Here is a 15,039-nt window from a genome sequence, read left to right as displayed (position 1 = left end):
GATATTTTATTAAGGTTTAAGGTGTTGTAAAATCTTGAAGGTATTATCCATTCTTGATGTTTTGGACAAGTTCACCTAAAGACAAGGTTAAGCTTGTAGCTATTAATATTTCAGGCAATTGAGCTGGTCTGTTGTTAAACCGCATGTCTGTTAAAGGTATAGCTAGAATTTATTTTGTGCCAAGTAATAAGTAAACATCGCAGAATGGATCAAACAACTGAATATGAAACTAAGAACGGCGACTTACTTGAGGATAGTAGTGCCACAAATGTACAGCAGTCATGTGAAGAAGAGCCACGAAGAAGTCAAAGATCTCGAAAGCTTACTGAAAAGGCTCAGCAACTGCATGATGATAAGTCAAAAAAACTTCAGCATCGTTTCACTACAACTTATGATAAATGGAAAGCAAACGCCAAGCAAGCTAAGAAAATGATAAAGGGAGCCCCCTCTGTTGAGGTTGTGAAGGATTTGATGTGTAAGTTAAGTTGTGCATCAGCAGATGTGAAACACGCATATGAAGATTTGCGCAAATGTGCTTCCCCAGACAGTGAGATCCGTCGTAGGGCAGACACCTGTGACGCGGTATCCAAAATAATCTTGGACAATGAAACCACTTACCTTCAGAATAAAGATAACGAAGACGTTCAGATAGAGGATTTAGTCTGGCCTGAGTCTAGTTCAGTGTTTTCATCTTCAGCTTCTCAAGGCACAAGTAAGGGCTCTCAAAGAAGTCTAAGCTCTGCAAGCAGTTCCAGCATAAAGTCACAAAAGTCAAGCCTTTCCTCCATTAAGAGACAAGAGGCCGTAGCAGAGCTAGCTGCTACACAAGCTGCACTAAAGGTCCTGCAAGAGATAGAATGTGAGCAACAAGAACTTGAAAGTCTTGAAGAAGAAAATCGAAAGAAGATTGCATTACAAGAGGAAGAAAATGTGGCAAGAAAGAAAGCACTGGAAGAGAAACGCAGACAAATAGAGCGCTTACAGACTGTTAAGGAGCTAAGTGCGGCGAAGGCACGACTCCAAGTTTATGAACAAGACATAAGCTCGGATGAGGAAATAACAGAGTTACTTCATAACCACGCAGCTCAACAACATAGATCTCCAGGAGTTGTAAGGAGTCCACGTGAGCATCCCGTGATACACCAAGCAGATAGTATCACAGTCCTCGCTGAAGCAATAGCAGAGTCTATTAATGTAAGCCGTCTCCCAACACCTGAACCATCTATCTTCATGGGTGATCCACTAAGGTATAGCGATTGGAAGATGTCATTTCAAACCCTGATAGGCAGGAAAAACATTCCAGTAGGGGAAAGAGTCTATTACCTTCGTAAATATGTTGGCGGACCTGCAAAAAAGGCCATTGAAAGCTACTTCCTATTAGGAACGGATACAGCTTACAACTCAGCATGGGACATCCTGGAAGAAAGGTTTGGAAGTTCATTTGTGATAGCTAAAGCTTTCAAGGATAAGCTTGCCGCATGGCCCAAAATCGGACCCAAAGACAGTGTTGAGCTGAGGGATTTTTCAGACTTCCTTAGAGGCTGCCAGGCTGCAATGTCCCAGATTAAGGGTCTGGAAGTATTGAACGACTGTGATGAAAATCAAAAACTTCTAACAAAACTGCCAGATTGGCTGGTGGCCAGTTGGAATAGGAAGGTGATTGAGATAGAAGAAACTTGTAATGTGTTTCCTACTTTCAGTCAGTTCGTGGAATTCATCACAAAGGAAGCAAAAATAGCTTGCAACCCAGTGACTTCTCTTCATGCCCTGAAGTTTAATGATGGTGAAAAGGTAAAGATAACAAAGGCACGAAACATTGGTGCAAAGGTGCTTGCGAGCAACTCTGAAGAGAATGCAGAACGTAAGAAATGCACTTTTTGTGAAAGATGCAATCATGGCATACAGACATGCTGGAAGTTCAGGGAAAGACCAGTTGAGGAACGCGTTAAGTTTGTTCAGACAAGGAAGTTGTGCTTTGGATGTTTACAACCAGGACATCTCTCAAGGACCTGCAAAAGAAGGAGTCTTTGTGAGACATGTAAGGAAAAACACCCAACATGTTTACATGAAGACCGTGAAAGAGCAACCAGAAGAGAGAAAGGCAGTGATGAGCATGGGGAGAGTGTAAAAAACTCGAAATATGCTAAGTCAACGGAAGGAACAGAGAGCAAACATACTCCTGAACCATCAAATGAAGCCACGTCAAACAGAGTAGTGCAAGGTATGGACAGCATGTACTCCTCTAGGGTTGTCCCAGTTTGGCTATCTACATCAAGTAACCCAGAGAATGAAATTCTTGTATATGCACTACTTGACAACCAAAGCGATACCACATTCATTATGCAAGATAAGGCAGAAGCTCTGGAAATGAAAGGGGAGGCTGTGCAGTTAAAACTCTCCACACTTTCATCCAGAAATACAATCATCCCGAGTCAAAGGTTAGTTGGACTGCAGGTGAGAGGTTTCTATTCATCAAAGAAGATTTCTCTCCCTGTAACCTATTCAAGAGAGTTCATCCCTGCCAATCTAAGTCACATTCCTACACCAAGAACGGCAAGAGCTTGGACACACCTAGAGCATCTTGCAGAGGAGATCGCTCCATTGATTGAGTGCGATGTAAGGCTTCTCATAGGATACAACTGTCCACAGGCTTTGCTGCCCCGAGAGGTCGTCCCAGGTAAAGACAATGAGCCATTTGCTCAAAGGACAGATCTTGGATGGAGCATAGTCGGTTGTGTTAGCCCATGTGTCGACTATGGTGATGCTATAGGAAGCAGTCACAAGATTGTCATGAAGTCAGTGAAACCTCACCTCCAGACATCTAAGAAGCTCACAAACGAAGTGAAATATATATGTCGAACCCAAGTCAAGGAGTTCATTTCACCGCCAGATGTGCTGAGGATGCTTGAGTCTGACTTCAGTGAGAGAAGAGTAGAGGATGCTAATCTATCTCAGGAAGACTTGCGTTTCCTAACCATCATGGAAGAAGGAATCAAAATCAAGGCGGATGGTCACTGTGAAATGCCGCTCCCCTTCAAGAAAGATCGACCAAATCTCCCAGACAATAAGACGTGTGCAGTCCATAGGCTTCGATGTTTGAAAGGAAGATTTGAAAAGAACAAACAATATCAAAGGGACTACACGACCTTTATGAGTGAAATCATAACAAATGGGGATGCAGAAAAGGTCCCAAGAGGAGAAATTAACAACAGTCCTGTGTGGTACATTCCTCATCACGGGGTGTATCACCCACACAAGCCAGGAAAAATACGGGTTGTATTCGACTGCTCAGCAAGATTTGAAGGCGTGTCACTAAATGATCACCTTCTTACCGGACCAGAATTAACGAACAGCCTGATAGGTGTTCTCTGTCGCTTTCGCAAGGGACAAGTTGCCATAATGTGCGATATCGAGCGTATGTTCCATCAGTTTCACGTCAAAGCAGAGGACCAGGACTACTTGAGATTTCTCTGGTGGGACGATGGAAACTTCCAGGCTCAACCATCAGTCTATCGCATGCGAGTGCATCTATTTGGAGCTGCCTCTTCCCCTGGTTGTGCAAATTTTGGGTTGAAACATGTTGCTGCCCAAGGACATGGTCACTACAGTGAAACGACCATTCAGTTCATTGAACGAAACTTTTACGTGGACGATGGGCTCACAAGTGTCGCAACCAAGGATGAAGCCATTAAGTTAGTAAAGGAAGCAAGGCAACTCTGCAGTGCTGGCAAACTGCGAATTCACAAATTCATTTCTAACGATCATGAGGTACTTGCATCCATTCCAGAGAGTGAACGTGCAGATTCAGTACGAAACCACAACTTGGTTCTTGGTGAGTCCCAAATTGAGAGAGCTCTGGGAATCAAATGGTGCATTGTTGCAGACCAGTTCCATTTCAGAGTGATTGTGGATGAACGCCCACTTTCTAGAAGAGGAGTCTTATCAACTGTGGCATCCATCTATGACCCTCTCGGCTTTGTGGCACCATTTGTTCTGGTTGGAAAGCAAATACTCCAACAGATGTGTCAAGACAAGGTTGGATGGGATGAACCACTGTCAGAAGAGCTCAAACCACGGTGGGAGTCTTGGCTATTGGATTTAAGGAACCTGGCTGACATCAAAATTCAGCGCTGTTATCTCCCAGAAGGTTTTGAGAAGGTCGAAAGATATGAACTGCATCATTTCTCAGATGCGAGTGTTAAAGGGTACGGTGAATGTTCTTACTTGAGAGCAATCAGTGTTTCAAACCAAGTCCACTGCTCTCTAGTTATTGGCAAAGCCAGGGTGACTCCTACAAAGGTCACCACAGTACCCAGGCTTGAGCTATCAGCAGCAGTTATTGCCGTGCGAACGAGTGACCTGCTTAAAAGGGAGTTGGAAGTTCAAGCCAAAGAATTCTTTTGGACAGATTCGAAGGTTGTTCTTGGATACATCAACAACGAGGCTAGAAGGTTTCACATATTTGTGGCAAATCGCATTCAGCGTATCCAAGAAGGTTCCGATCCAGACCAATGGAGATATGTGACTTCTGAGAACAATCCCGCTGACCATGCATCACGGGGTCTGACAGCAAAGGGACTAATTACTTCCAGCTGGTTCACCGGTCCAGATTTTCTCTGGCAGGATAAACTTCCTGCTGATGACATTAAGGTGGGAGAGTTGGGAGCTGAAGATCCAGAACTTCGTAAGACTTTTGTCCATAAGACACTGACCACAGAAGATTCGTTGCTCAATCATTTCTCAAGATTCTCAAACTGGACAAGGCTAGTTAAAGCAATTGCACGACTCAAGCGATACGTCAAAGAGCTGAAAGGTCTGATGTACAGAACAAACGAAGTCACCAGTCTTGAGGAGAGGAAAGAGGCAGAGCTTTTCATCATAGCTACTGTTCAAAACGAACTGTTTTCTGAAGAAATCAAAGATCTGAAATCGAAGCAGACAACAACAAGAGATCGTGCAAATAGGTTGCACAAACTGAATCCTTTCTTGGATGAAAAGGGTGTGTTGAGAGTGGGAGGTCGGCTGGAGCATGCAGATTTACACCCACAAAACAGTTACCCTACTTGAAGCTGAATAGTTCAGAATTCTTGTCTCTGTGATCTATGTGACTAAGGGACTGTATACACTTGCCTTTACAACGAGGTTCAGTTGAAAAATCATTAATGATTTGGTGGGAGTGTGGCTGCCGTCAGCAGCAGTTATGCAATTTGAGACAATTTTATGGTTCAAGTTACAATGAATAAGTGAAATACTTTATTGTTAATATGTGTGTGATGTAATGTATGTTGTTGGCTGGAAATACATTTACAAGGGTTACAGAATGTTTCCGGGGTGGAACCAATGTTTAGTCTGTTGTTTGGGGTGACAATATTTTCAGTTACACGCCACACTCGGTAGAGCGCAGCATGCTTTTCGTCTCTCTCTGGTGGTGGTAGAAACATGTAGACGCATGCAACGGAGTGTTCGACTATGGGAAAGAGTGACACTACAAGAAGCGTTTCATTTAACCCCTGCAAGTTAATGCGGCCAATGAGGTATGCAATTTGTATATGTTGTGATAGAAAATAAGATGTTTGTTTGTGATAGAGCGAGCGAGTTTATGGTAACCACGTGTATATGTTAGCATTTTGTGAAGGTAAATTGTAAGCATTTGTGTTGTTTAATGATGTACCTTATTGTTTATTCTCTATGAGAACAATGTACGGTGGAAATTGATTATTTTATGTTGTTGTACAGTTCTCACGGCATCGTTACGGCATCTCTGGTGGCATCGTTGGTGGCGCCCGTGTGCAATAAATGCCAGTAAATCAAGAACGCCTTGTGTTCGTTTTTCAACTTGGAGGGAGTTACACAAGCTAAATGAAATGAAAACAGATCCCTGAAAAGAAATCAATTTGGTATCTACAGTCTGCTCTGGGAAATGTTAGGCAATAATGCAAAATGTGTAAGTTATATTGAAATAGATGTAATTAGGCAAAATCACCACAATAATGAAACAGATTTTTCTGTGAGCTAGATATAAGAAGAGTAATCAGTGAACGCATTTCAATGACTGTGAAGTCTGTTGGATAGAATATAAAACATTTTAAGAGAATATGAGCCATTTACTCTCAGCACGGTTTGGTAAACAGGCATTATTCTTGGAATAAAAAGCCTCATATAATTTCTGCTAATGACACAAGTAAAAATTAGAAGAGGGTAAAGTGTCATGGATAAATAATGGATCAATACATATTATAAAGATTCAGTGTCACAAAATATTACAGTACAATATGAATGCAGTATAGTCCTGTTTGCTGTTAAATCTGAATCCATCTCCCAGTTTATTTTATAGAGGAAAAAAAAATCAATGCTCAAATAGAAAAAAAGGAAGATACAGAAAATTGTATTTACCATCCTGCTTTCTCTGCACTGATACTCCCAGCCCCTACTGTTCACCCCATTTATGTTTGGAAACTGGGCAGGGCGGGACAGTAAGGAAAATAGTTTTTCTGTAAAAAATAAGTGGTTTACCACATGAATGATAATCATGGTGCTGTTGGTTGCTTGGTTACCATCTCTTGAAATCAGAGGTTGTCGAGGGACAGGAAAGGGTTCTTTGATCCTCTTGGGGTTTGTGTGTTCCAGTGTCTTGAATAGCACGTCAGATAAGGACAGTCATTTTTAGGTTGAGAATTTATTGTACATTTAAAACAAATATTATTTGTATCTATATTATTTAAATATATTAAAATAACATATATTGTTATTTGCTTCAAGTGTTGACTGATAGCTCTGTCTGATCCCATTTCCAGGTAGGAGTAGAGAAAAACAAACGTATCACTGAAGTTCTCTGCAAAAATTTCAAACACACTTAACCGATGATTTCACTGTGTGGGAGAAGTTTAAATGGATGTTATGTAGGTCGGTGCGGCAGTTTGGGGCCTGAATAAACACCTAGCAACAACCTCATCATTTAACTAGTCATTAATATTTACATTCCTTCAAAGGCCCAATATGTTCTCTTTTCTAGATGACTGATTACAATTAAATAAAGTTCATTAAGCTTTAATGAAATGCAAGCCTCTGTATATTGCTCTTGCCTCTATAACACAAGAGCAATGTGAGAAATCATGAACCAGCTGTAAAGGGTAAAATCAATCACTGTTTTTCATTTAAATGCCAGGCAAAGAAGCATAAAACCATAGTGAGCGTGTTGATTACACAGCCTTAGACTAACCAGCTTTCCAGAGAAAGAAATAGACCAACCATGGTTCATTTCTCAACACCAATCAAACTTTTCAAGGACTGCAGATTTTCAGTTTCTGTGTTTTGCCCTTGAAGACGCTTCCACCGATTAAGCGTAACAAACCCCTGATGTACGGGCTGCAAGGACAGCCATATAGACATATACACTTTAAGGAGTTTAGTTTGACTGTCTACTGACTGAAAATCCTGCTGTCAGAGCACAACACTATACATAAATCTTTAAATGTCTAAAGATGCTGTGACGGGCCTGGGGATGAATATGGGGGCAGGAGTTCAAAAAGTTGTACTGTTTTAAGACAAAAAGACATTCTGGTTTCAGTGTGGCATTAGAGCATGCCGGAAAACGCATTTGTAGGACATGTCTGACAACTGAAGGCAAATGCATTTATAACAACTATGAAGAGCTACACTGAAGTGACGCAGTATGCTGACAGTGTTTTCTGTCTAAAGTCATCAGTGTTGGGACTATTATTAAGTAACGCGTTACAGTAACTACGTTGTTATTGTGGTATTGAGCACGGTAACTAGTTATTATGCCAAAATCAGGAACGCGTTAATCAATACTGGGATTTAGATAGGCTTGTTATTCGTTACTTCGTGTGGTGGCTATCACGGAGCTTCCACAGATTCAGTAACATTAGCAAGTGGTGGAGGCCAGCAGGTGGATGAGGGAAAGGGGAGGCAGGAGGAGAGCCCGAGGCGGCCGCCGGTCCGAGCGTCAGGTGAACTGAACTTCAGGTAAGAAGTTATAACCTGCAGTCTATCTGGGTCAGATATAAACCAAGTTTAGGTGGAGTTTATTTTCGTTATGCTGACTTTTTACAGTCAGTTACAATAACTCGTACTGCGTACTAGCTAGCATGACGGAGTTTCTATACAGCTGGGTGGGTACTATGATGTTACTGATAGTGAACTTTATTTTGTTCATAAGGTTAATTATTAGAGTGTCCAACCGTCCCCTAACAAACGGAATCGTCTCGTATTCAGAGAAAATATTACGTGTTTCGTATTGAGGTGAAAAGGAACAGTTTGTCCCGTGCTTCAGCTAGAATGAAAAAGACACAAAGCTGGAGTTATTCTGTGTCTTTGCTGCACAGCTGCCTCTTCTTCTCTCATTCTCTCCCCCTCTCCCTCCTGTTTCTACTTCAATCATGAAACTGATCAATGATCAGCTGATTGGCTTTTCTCTCTTGTTTGTTTATCTCTCACTTCGTGCCAGAAGAAACCAGCGGATGTCGCGCTAAACAACAGCAGCACATTTAAGTTTGATCAGCTGTTGTTAGAATTTATTTAATATTACTTTCTAGTATCAGCTGATGTTTGCTGGAGCCACAGCTGTAAAGCTGCTGGTCATGATGTCGGTTTGTATAGCTGGTGAGAGGGAAACATGAAGATGAAACCAGGAGATGTCCTTACTGGATCATCAGAGCTGTGATGGAGAAACAGGTTTACCTTTTAGGTGAGTTGAAGGGAAGTTATGAACTGTTTCTGAGAGACAAATAACACCAGGATCCTTTTTTATGTAGCTGACAGCTGCTAACTGTGGGTGGATCTAGCAAAGTTTTGCCAGGGGGCCAGGTAGGGCATTAACAGGGAAAGGGGGCACAAAGAATACTTTTCTTTCTTATTCTCATTTAAAATGTCTAGCTTTTAAAAAATAATTATCTGAGTCTTACAACAAACGATTGATAGATTGATACATATATACCATCAAGACAGTGTACATCACTGTCACAACAGCGTTTGTTTTCATTCAAAGGCTTTATGATTTTTCCTATAGTCAAAATGCCCGGGCCGATTTTCTGTCCCAGTCCAGCCCTGTATGCAGCTCATCTGCAGTCTGGTGTTACCTACATCTTCCTATTCAGAAGGCAGAATTTCCGAGTTCTGAGTACAATCAAAAGCTGTGACGTAGGCTAGAATCATGGCAGCAGTCAATGACGGTCCAGGCGTGGGATTTCTCTCGTGGAAATATGCACATTATTTTTTCCTATCTGTTGGTAGGTGGCACAGTGCACTTGTGGCAAGTAAGCAAGCTAGAAGACTGGCAATCTTGCTGGGTATCCAGTTATGGAAGCAACACGTTAACAAGAGAATTCTGAGTAAAACCAAAGTTACTTTCCCTAGTAACTAGTTACTTTGAAAGTAACGAGTAACTTGAAGTAACTGAGTTACTTTTGATGGAAGTAACTAGTAATGTAACTAAGTTACTAATTTAAAATAACATGGTGTTCTGCCTTTTTGTTCGCATGAAAAGTTATAAAATAGCAATCTCTGTACACTGGGACAGGATCTGGTTAAGGTTTGCATCTCACAAGATGTGGAAACTTAAATTACTTTGTACAGCCTTTTAAATTCAGACACTTTGCAGGGGTGGAGCAATGGAGGGTTGAATGTCGAAGGTTTTGTGAGCCTAAAGAAAGATTTCTTCGAGAGGTGAGAACATTATCAGACCTCTTCCACCGTAACGTTGTTAGATATTACACGTTTTGGCTGGAGGATACTGAATACGAGTGGGACCTTAGAGATGACAGTTAGCTTGTTATGCTAATAAAAACTGGAAAGTTGGAAATTATTTCTGTCTGGTCAACCCTTTAAGTTCATCAACACTTACACAGGGAATGATATAGGGTTGCAGTGAATACACCCCTGGGTATGGGACCTTTTCTGAAGGTGTCCTGGCAGTTTGCTAAGAAACTTTATATAACTTTCCCTGTAACTTACATATATATTTGTGGCCATTCTTTTTTTAATTTTGGCTTCAGCAAAAGCAGATGGGCCTGAAGAGATGAACACATAATATCTGTTGCCAAATTTAAAATTCATATCAATTTAATGCTTATCTGAGCTCAGTAAAGCCTTAGCTTAGAAAAGAAAATATTAAATAAAATTTTAATTTAAAGGTTTATGTAATTCTGTGTAAATATCACCAAAACAACCAAAGCTCAGGGTATGGCTATCAGTCTGCCACTACACTTGTAACCTTTGCAGCCAGTATGTGTTAGGCAGTGTTTTTTTCTAACTCGAAACCAGTTTGGCAACGATGAAATAAAACTGACTGGTGCATGCCAGAATCCACTTATCGTGGTACCTGATTGTTGCAAAGTTTTATTGCAATTCAAACTACTTTCATGGTAAGTGCTATTCTTCCACAATTCTCTTTTAGAAATTGAGCTTAGCCTTCAGTGGAAGCAGTCATCTATAGAGTGTACCTGAAAATGAGCAGATTTTTTGTAGCTTCACCCTGTTCCTTGCCTCCATTATATCACTTGAAACACCTTGACAGCAAACAATTCAAAGGCTCTGGTGGCCCTGAGAAGAAAACAGTCTCTGCGGTCCTCTGTCAGCTCCGACCGTCTTTTGCCTATGTCTATAAACAAACACAAGGCTGCTGACAAAATTAGTGGTCGCATTCTTTTCTGCTTTCCCTGAACAGAAACTCCGTTTCACCATCTGTGGCTGGATTTTGAGTGCAGGTGGGTGATTTCCCTGTAAATGTTAGTCAGTTGGCTGTAGACCTTCAGCGTTCTGCCAGGTCTCAGTGTAGAGGATTTGGCTGAGTTATAACTTGCATATGTATGCTGCTTTGTGAGGCTGGACACCATCTGCAGAGTGTCAGCTGTCCCTCTGTGTGTGTGTGTGTGTGTGTGTGTGTGTGTGTGTGTGTACACACAGCAATAAGACTCTGTAAAGGGGCTGGATTTTCATGGGTTGGAAAATGGTATTTAAATCCTAAATGAATGTAATTGTTATTGTCATTTTAAGTAGAGATTTGGTTTTTTACTACACATAGAGGCAATTTTATAGAGGCAAATTAATTTACAAATTTTATTCAGTCTCTTGAAAAATATTTCTGGCTGCATGAGGGTTTTTCTTCTTTTTCTTCTCATCACAAATCATGATGATCACACCTGGTGAGAGAACACACAGCTTGTGCTCAGTGCTTTTCAGTTTAATTTCGAGAAGTACAATTAAACCTATCATACTGAGGATTCCCAAAGAACGCGAAGTGAATTTTAGAGGCGGCATGGATGCATGTCAGTGAAGAGACATAATTATATGCAAATACACCCTTGGAATATTTGTCTAAACTAAAAAGGTTTCTTCATGAGCAAAAATACATGTGAATCCTGTGTTTCAAAAATATACAGAAAATGGAATTAAAAAGAAAAAAACAAAAAACTAAACAAAATGGAGGAAAATAAATTGAGGTGGGTTAATCCAGAGGCAAACTGAGTTGAAGTGTCCTTTGCTACCTAGTTTACAACTAGTGTACAGCTGGGATGAATTAACCAGGCGTGAGGAGTCAAAATAGTGTGAGTGATGTGAAGCCAGGGTTTTCTTTTCTTACTTTAAATATGCTTTGTCCTTCTTTTGTCAGCATCAATGTAACATCAAAACATTTGACTGCAAAGAAATGAGGGGTGCAAAGATTTGAGGTACCCCTCATTTCTTTATTTTGGAGTTAAGACTTTCTTGTAATGTATTAAAAGTGCACCACACTTTCTCAAGTTTCTGAAGTTCAAAGTTTCTTTGCACATTGGCCTATCAGTCATCAACAAATTATTCATTGCTCATTTGTTTGATGGAATCTATGAAAAATGCCAAAGACAACACAATCTGGGATCATCTTGATAGAGAACAGAACAAAAGACAACCAACGTCCAAAGAAGAGCTTTGCAATGCCCTCCAAGAAGCCTGGACAACTTAAATAAACTACAGGAATGGCTCCCTTAGACCAGGGGTTGGCAACCCTAGGCACGCGTGCCATAGCTGGACTGGCCATCGGGCATACTGGGCATTTGCCCAGTGGTCCAGTGACTTTTTTTTTCTTTGTAACGGTATAAACAATGAAAGGTGGTGGATTGGCCAGATGCTGGCCGGTGTGTAAAAATAACTCAGTTGTTTGGTGGTGGCTATGGCGGAGCTTCCACAGATTCAGTAACATTAGCAAGTGGTGGAGGCCAGCAGGTGGATGAGGGAAAGGGGAGGCAGGAGGAGAGCCCCGAGGCGGCCGCCGGTCCGAGTGTCAGGTGAACTGAACTTCAGGTAAGAAGTTATAACCTGCAGTCTATCTGGGTCAGATATAAACCAAGTTTAGGTGGAGTTTATTTTCGTTATGCTGACTTTTTACAGTCAGTTACAATAACTGGGTGGGTGCTGTGATGTTACTGATAGTGAACTTTATGTAATTCATAAGGTTAATTATTAGAGTTGCCAACCGTCCCCTAAAAAGACTGAATCGTCCCGCATTCAGAGAAAATATTACGTGTTTTGTGTTGAGGTGAAAAGGAACAGTTTGTCCCGTACTTCAGCTAGAATGGAAAAAGACACAAAGCTGGAGTTATTCTATCATTACGCTGCAGCTGCCTCTTCTTCTCTCATTCTTTCCCCCTCCCTCTCCTGTTTCTACTTCAATCATGAAACGGATCAATGATCAGCTGATTGGCTTTTCTCTCTTGTTTGTTTATCGCCCAATTTGTGCCAGAAAGAGGAAACCGGCGGATGTCGCGTTAAACAACAGCAGCAAGTTTAAGCTTGATCAGCTGTTGTTAGAATTTATTTAATAATAATTTCTAGTATCAGCTGATGTTTGCTGGAGCCACAGCTGTAAAGCTGCTGGTCATGATATCAGTTTGTATATCTGGTGAGAGGGAAACATGAAAATGGGACGAGGAGATGTCCTTACTGAATCATCAGAGCTGAACAGGTGATGGAGAAACAGGTTTACCAGAGATCACATTAACATGTGTGTCTCTGTATTAACAGACATGCCATATTGGCCCAGTTTATTTTTCTTATCATTGTTGTGAGGAGATCATAAATAGCATTTGCATGTTCTGTTATACAGTTCATTTGCTGTTATGGAGTTCTTGTTATGGATAAAAAGTGTCTTTTTTTTTGTTTCAAAATAGCTGATAACTATTCGCTAATAGCTGCCAACATCTGCGAACAAATATAATTCTATAAAGTTGTTCTATATAGTGTATAACTGTTAATATAGAGCGTTATTAAATTTATTGCTAATGCAATCATGTGGCACACTGACTTCTGAGGAAATTTTAAATGGCACTCGTCATCAGAAAGGTTGCCTACCCCTGCCTTAGACAGTTCAGGTTGTGTTGAAGAACAAAGCTGGTCATACCGAATCTTGAACTTGAAGCTTGTTAGAATTGTAAAGACACTGTTTTTGCCGAATATACTTCATGATATTTGGCAATCGTCTAAAGGTGTTGTGTGTCGGCTGTGTGCGGACAGGAATAGGACCCAAGGTGCAGACTCCAGAGACAAACTTAAACCAAAACAGCTTTAATGCTGAACTCAAACATAACATAACTGGAAAAAAATCAAAATAAACTAACACCGGTGGATTGACAAAACACACAGCAAAATAAACGGTAGATCGCGACACAGACACAGAGAAACACAGAGCTAAAATACACAGAAGGAGCAATCAGGGAGTGGGTAACAGGAGGGAAACACAGCTGGGGCAAATCAGGCCTGACGAGACAAAGGAGAAGCAAAACCAAACACATTAACATGAGACAAGGACTTTCAAAGTAAAACAGGAAACATAACACAGACTCACAGGCAAGCACTATAACAAAGGGAACAGAGACGTGGGACCAGGGCAGACACAGACACTGACTGGACGTGGGAATACAGCAGACAGGGGAGACAGCAACAAAGGAACACAGACAGAAAACCAAAACACTAAAACTCTAACCAAACCCCACCCAGAGGACCTTAACTAAGAAAAACCCGTAAAGCAAAGCTAGAATATAATGAAATAACAAAATCAAAGAACCAAAAACACAAAACACTGGGTCAACAACCCAGGGACCCTAACAAAAGGAGGATGAAGTCATTATGTCCATTGATGGAGAATTGATTGAAAGAGTTACTGAATTTCGTTTTTTGGGTGTAATAGTAGATGAAAATTTGACGTGGAAATCTCATATTGAGTATATTAGAAAGAAGATGGTTAAAAGCATTTATATTTTGGGAAATGTAAGAGATTTATTAGATTATAAAACAATGCACATTTTATATTTTTCATTGTTTTTCTCATATTTTAGTTACTGTGTTGAAGTTTGGGGGAATACATATGAGAATACTATAAAACCTCTAAACGTATTACAGAAGAAAGTGATACGAATGATTCATAACGTTAGAGAACATACAAATAAATTATTTATAAAATCAAAATTATTAAAATTAGGAAATTTAGTGAAATTACGCACACTATTAATTATGTTTAAGGCTAAAAATAATATTTTGCCCTTTAAGTTACAAAGAGTATTTTTAATGTGTTCAGGGGGAGAAGACAGCAGAAGGAAATTTTATTTTAAGCATCAGCTAGCTAGGACTACACAAAGATTAATGAGTCCAACGGTTAGGGTTATACGACTGTGGAACTCTCTTCATTATAATTTAAAGAATTGTATAAGTTTACATTGTTTAAAAAAGTGTTACATGCTTAAAACGATAACTCAATATGAAGAATGCGAATGAAATTGGAGTTCATTGAAAATGGATCCATTATAATTTTTTGTTTTATTTATTTTAATTTTATTTTCTCCTTGTTACTATGTGGAGTGGTATATTCTGATTGTAAATTTGTTGTGGTTTGGGTTAGGACCGGAGATAAATGTTAATTAGTTTTTTCCCTGATTTTTGGTGCCCACTTGTAATATAAGTTGGAATGTAGATAGGGGGCAGGGTTTAATAAGAATATTTTCTTGTTCCTGCTCCTTTTCACACATGGTTGTAGGGCTTTATTGATAGAAA

The 15,039-nt window shown here is 40.3% G+C and overlaps 1 protein-coding gene across 1 annotated transcript; it reads left to right on the top strand.

Annotated features, from left to right (window-relative positions):
- The first annotated feature begins 333 nt into the window (after positions 1–333).
- LOC146572956 (uncharacterized) lies at positions 334–5,846 on the top strand. The gene is made up of 2 exons (XM_085277429.1): positions 334–5,534; positions 5,737–5,846. The coding sequence occupies exon 1, from the start codon at positions 430–432 to the stop codon at positions 5,065–5,067; it is 4,638 nt and encodes a 1,545-aa protein (XP_085133555.1). The 5' UTR covers positions 334–429; the 3' UTR covers positions 5,068–5,534; positions 5,737–5,846.
- Positions 5,847–15,039: the final 9,193 nt, after the last annotated feature.

The sequence above is a fragment of the Mchenga conophoros genome, linkage group LG6 (genome assembly GCF_057382185.1).
Source record: "Mchenga conophoros isolate Kocher_MC1m ecotype Shallow Benthic linkage group LG6, M_conophoros_male_GT1.1, whole genome shotgun sequence".
Lineage (NCBI taxonomy): Eukaryota > Metazoa > Chordata > Actinopteri > Cichliformes > Cichlidae > Mchenga > Mchenga conophoros.
This window is presented reverse-complemented; position numbering and strand designations above follow the sequence as displayed.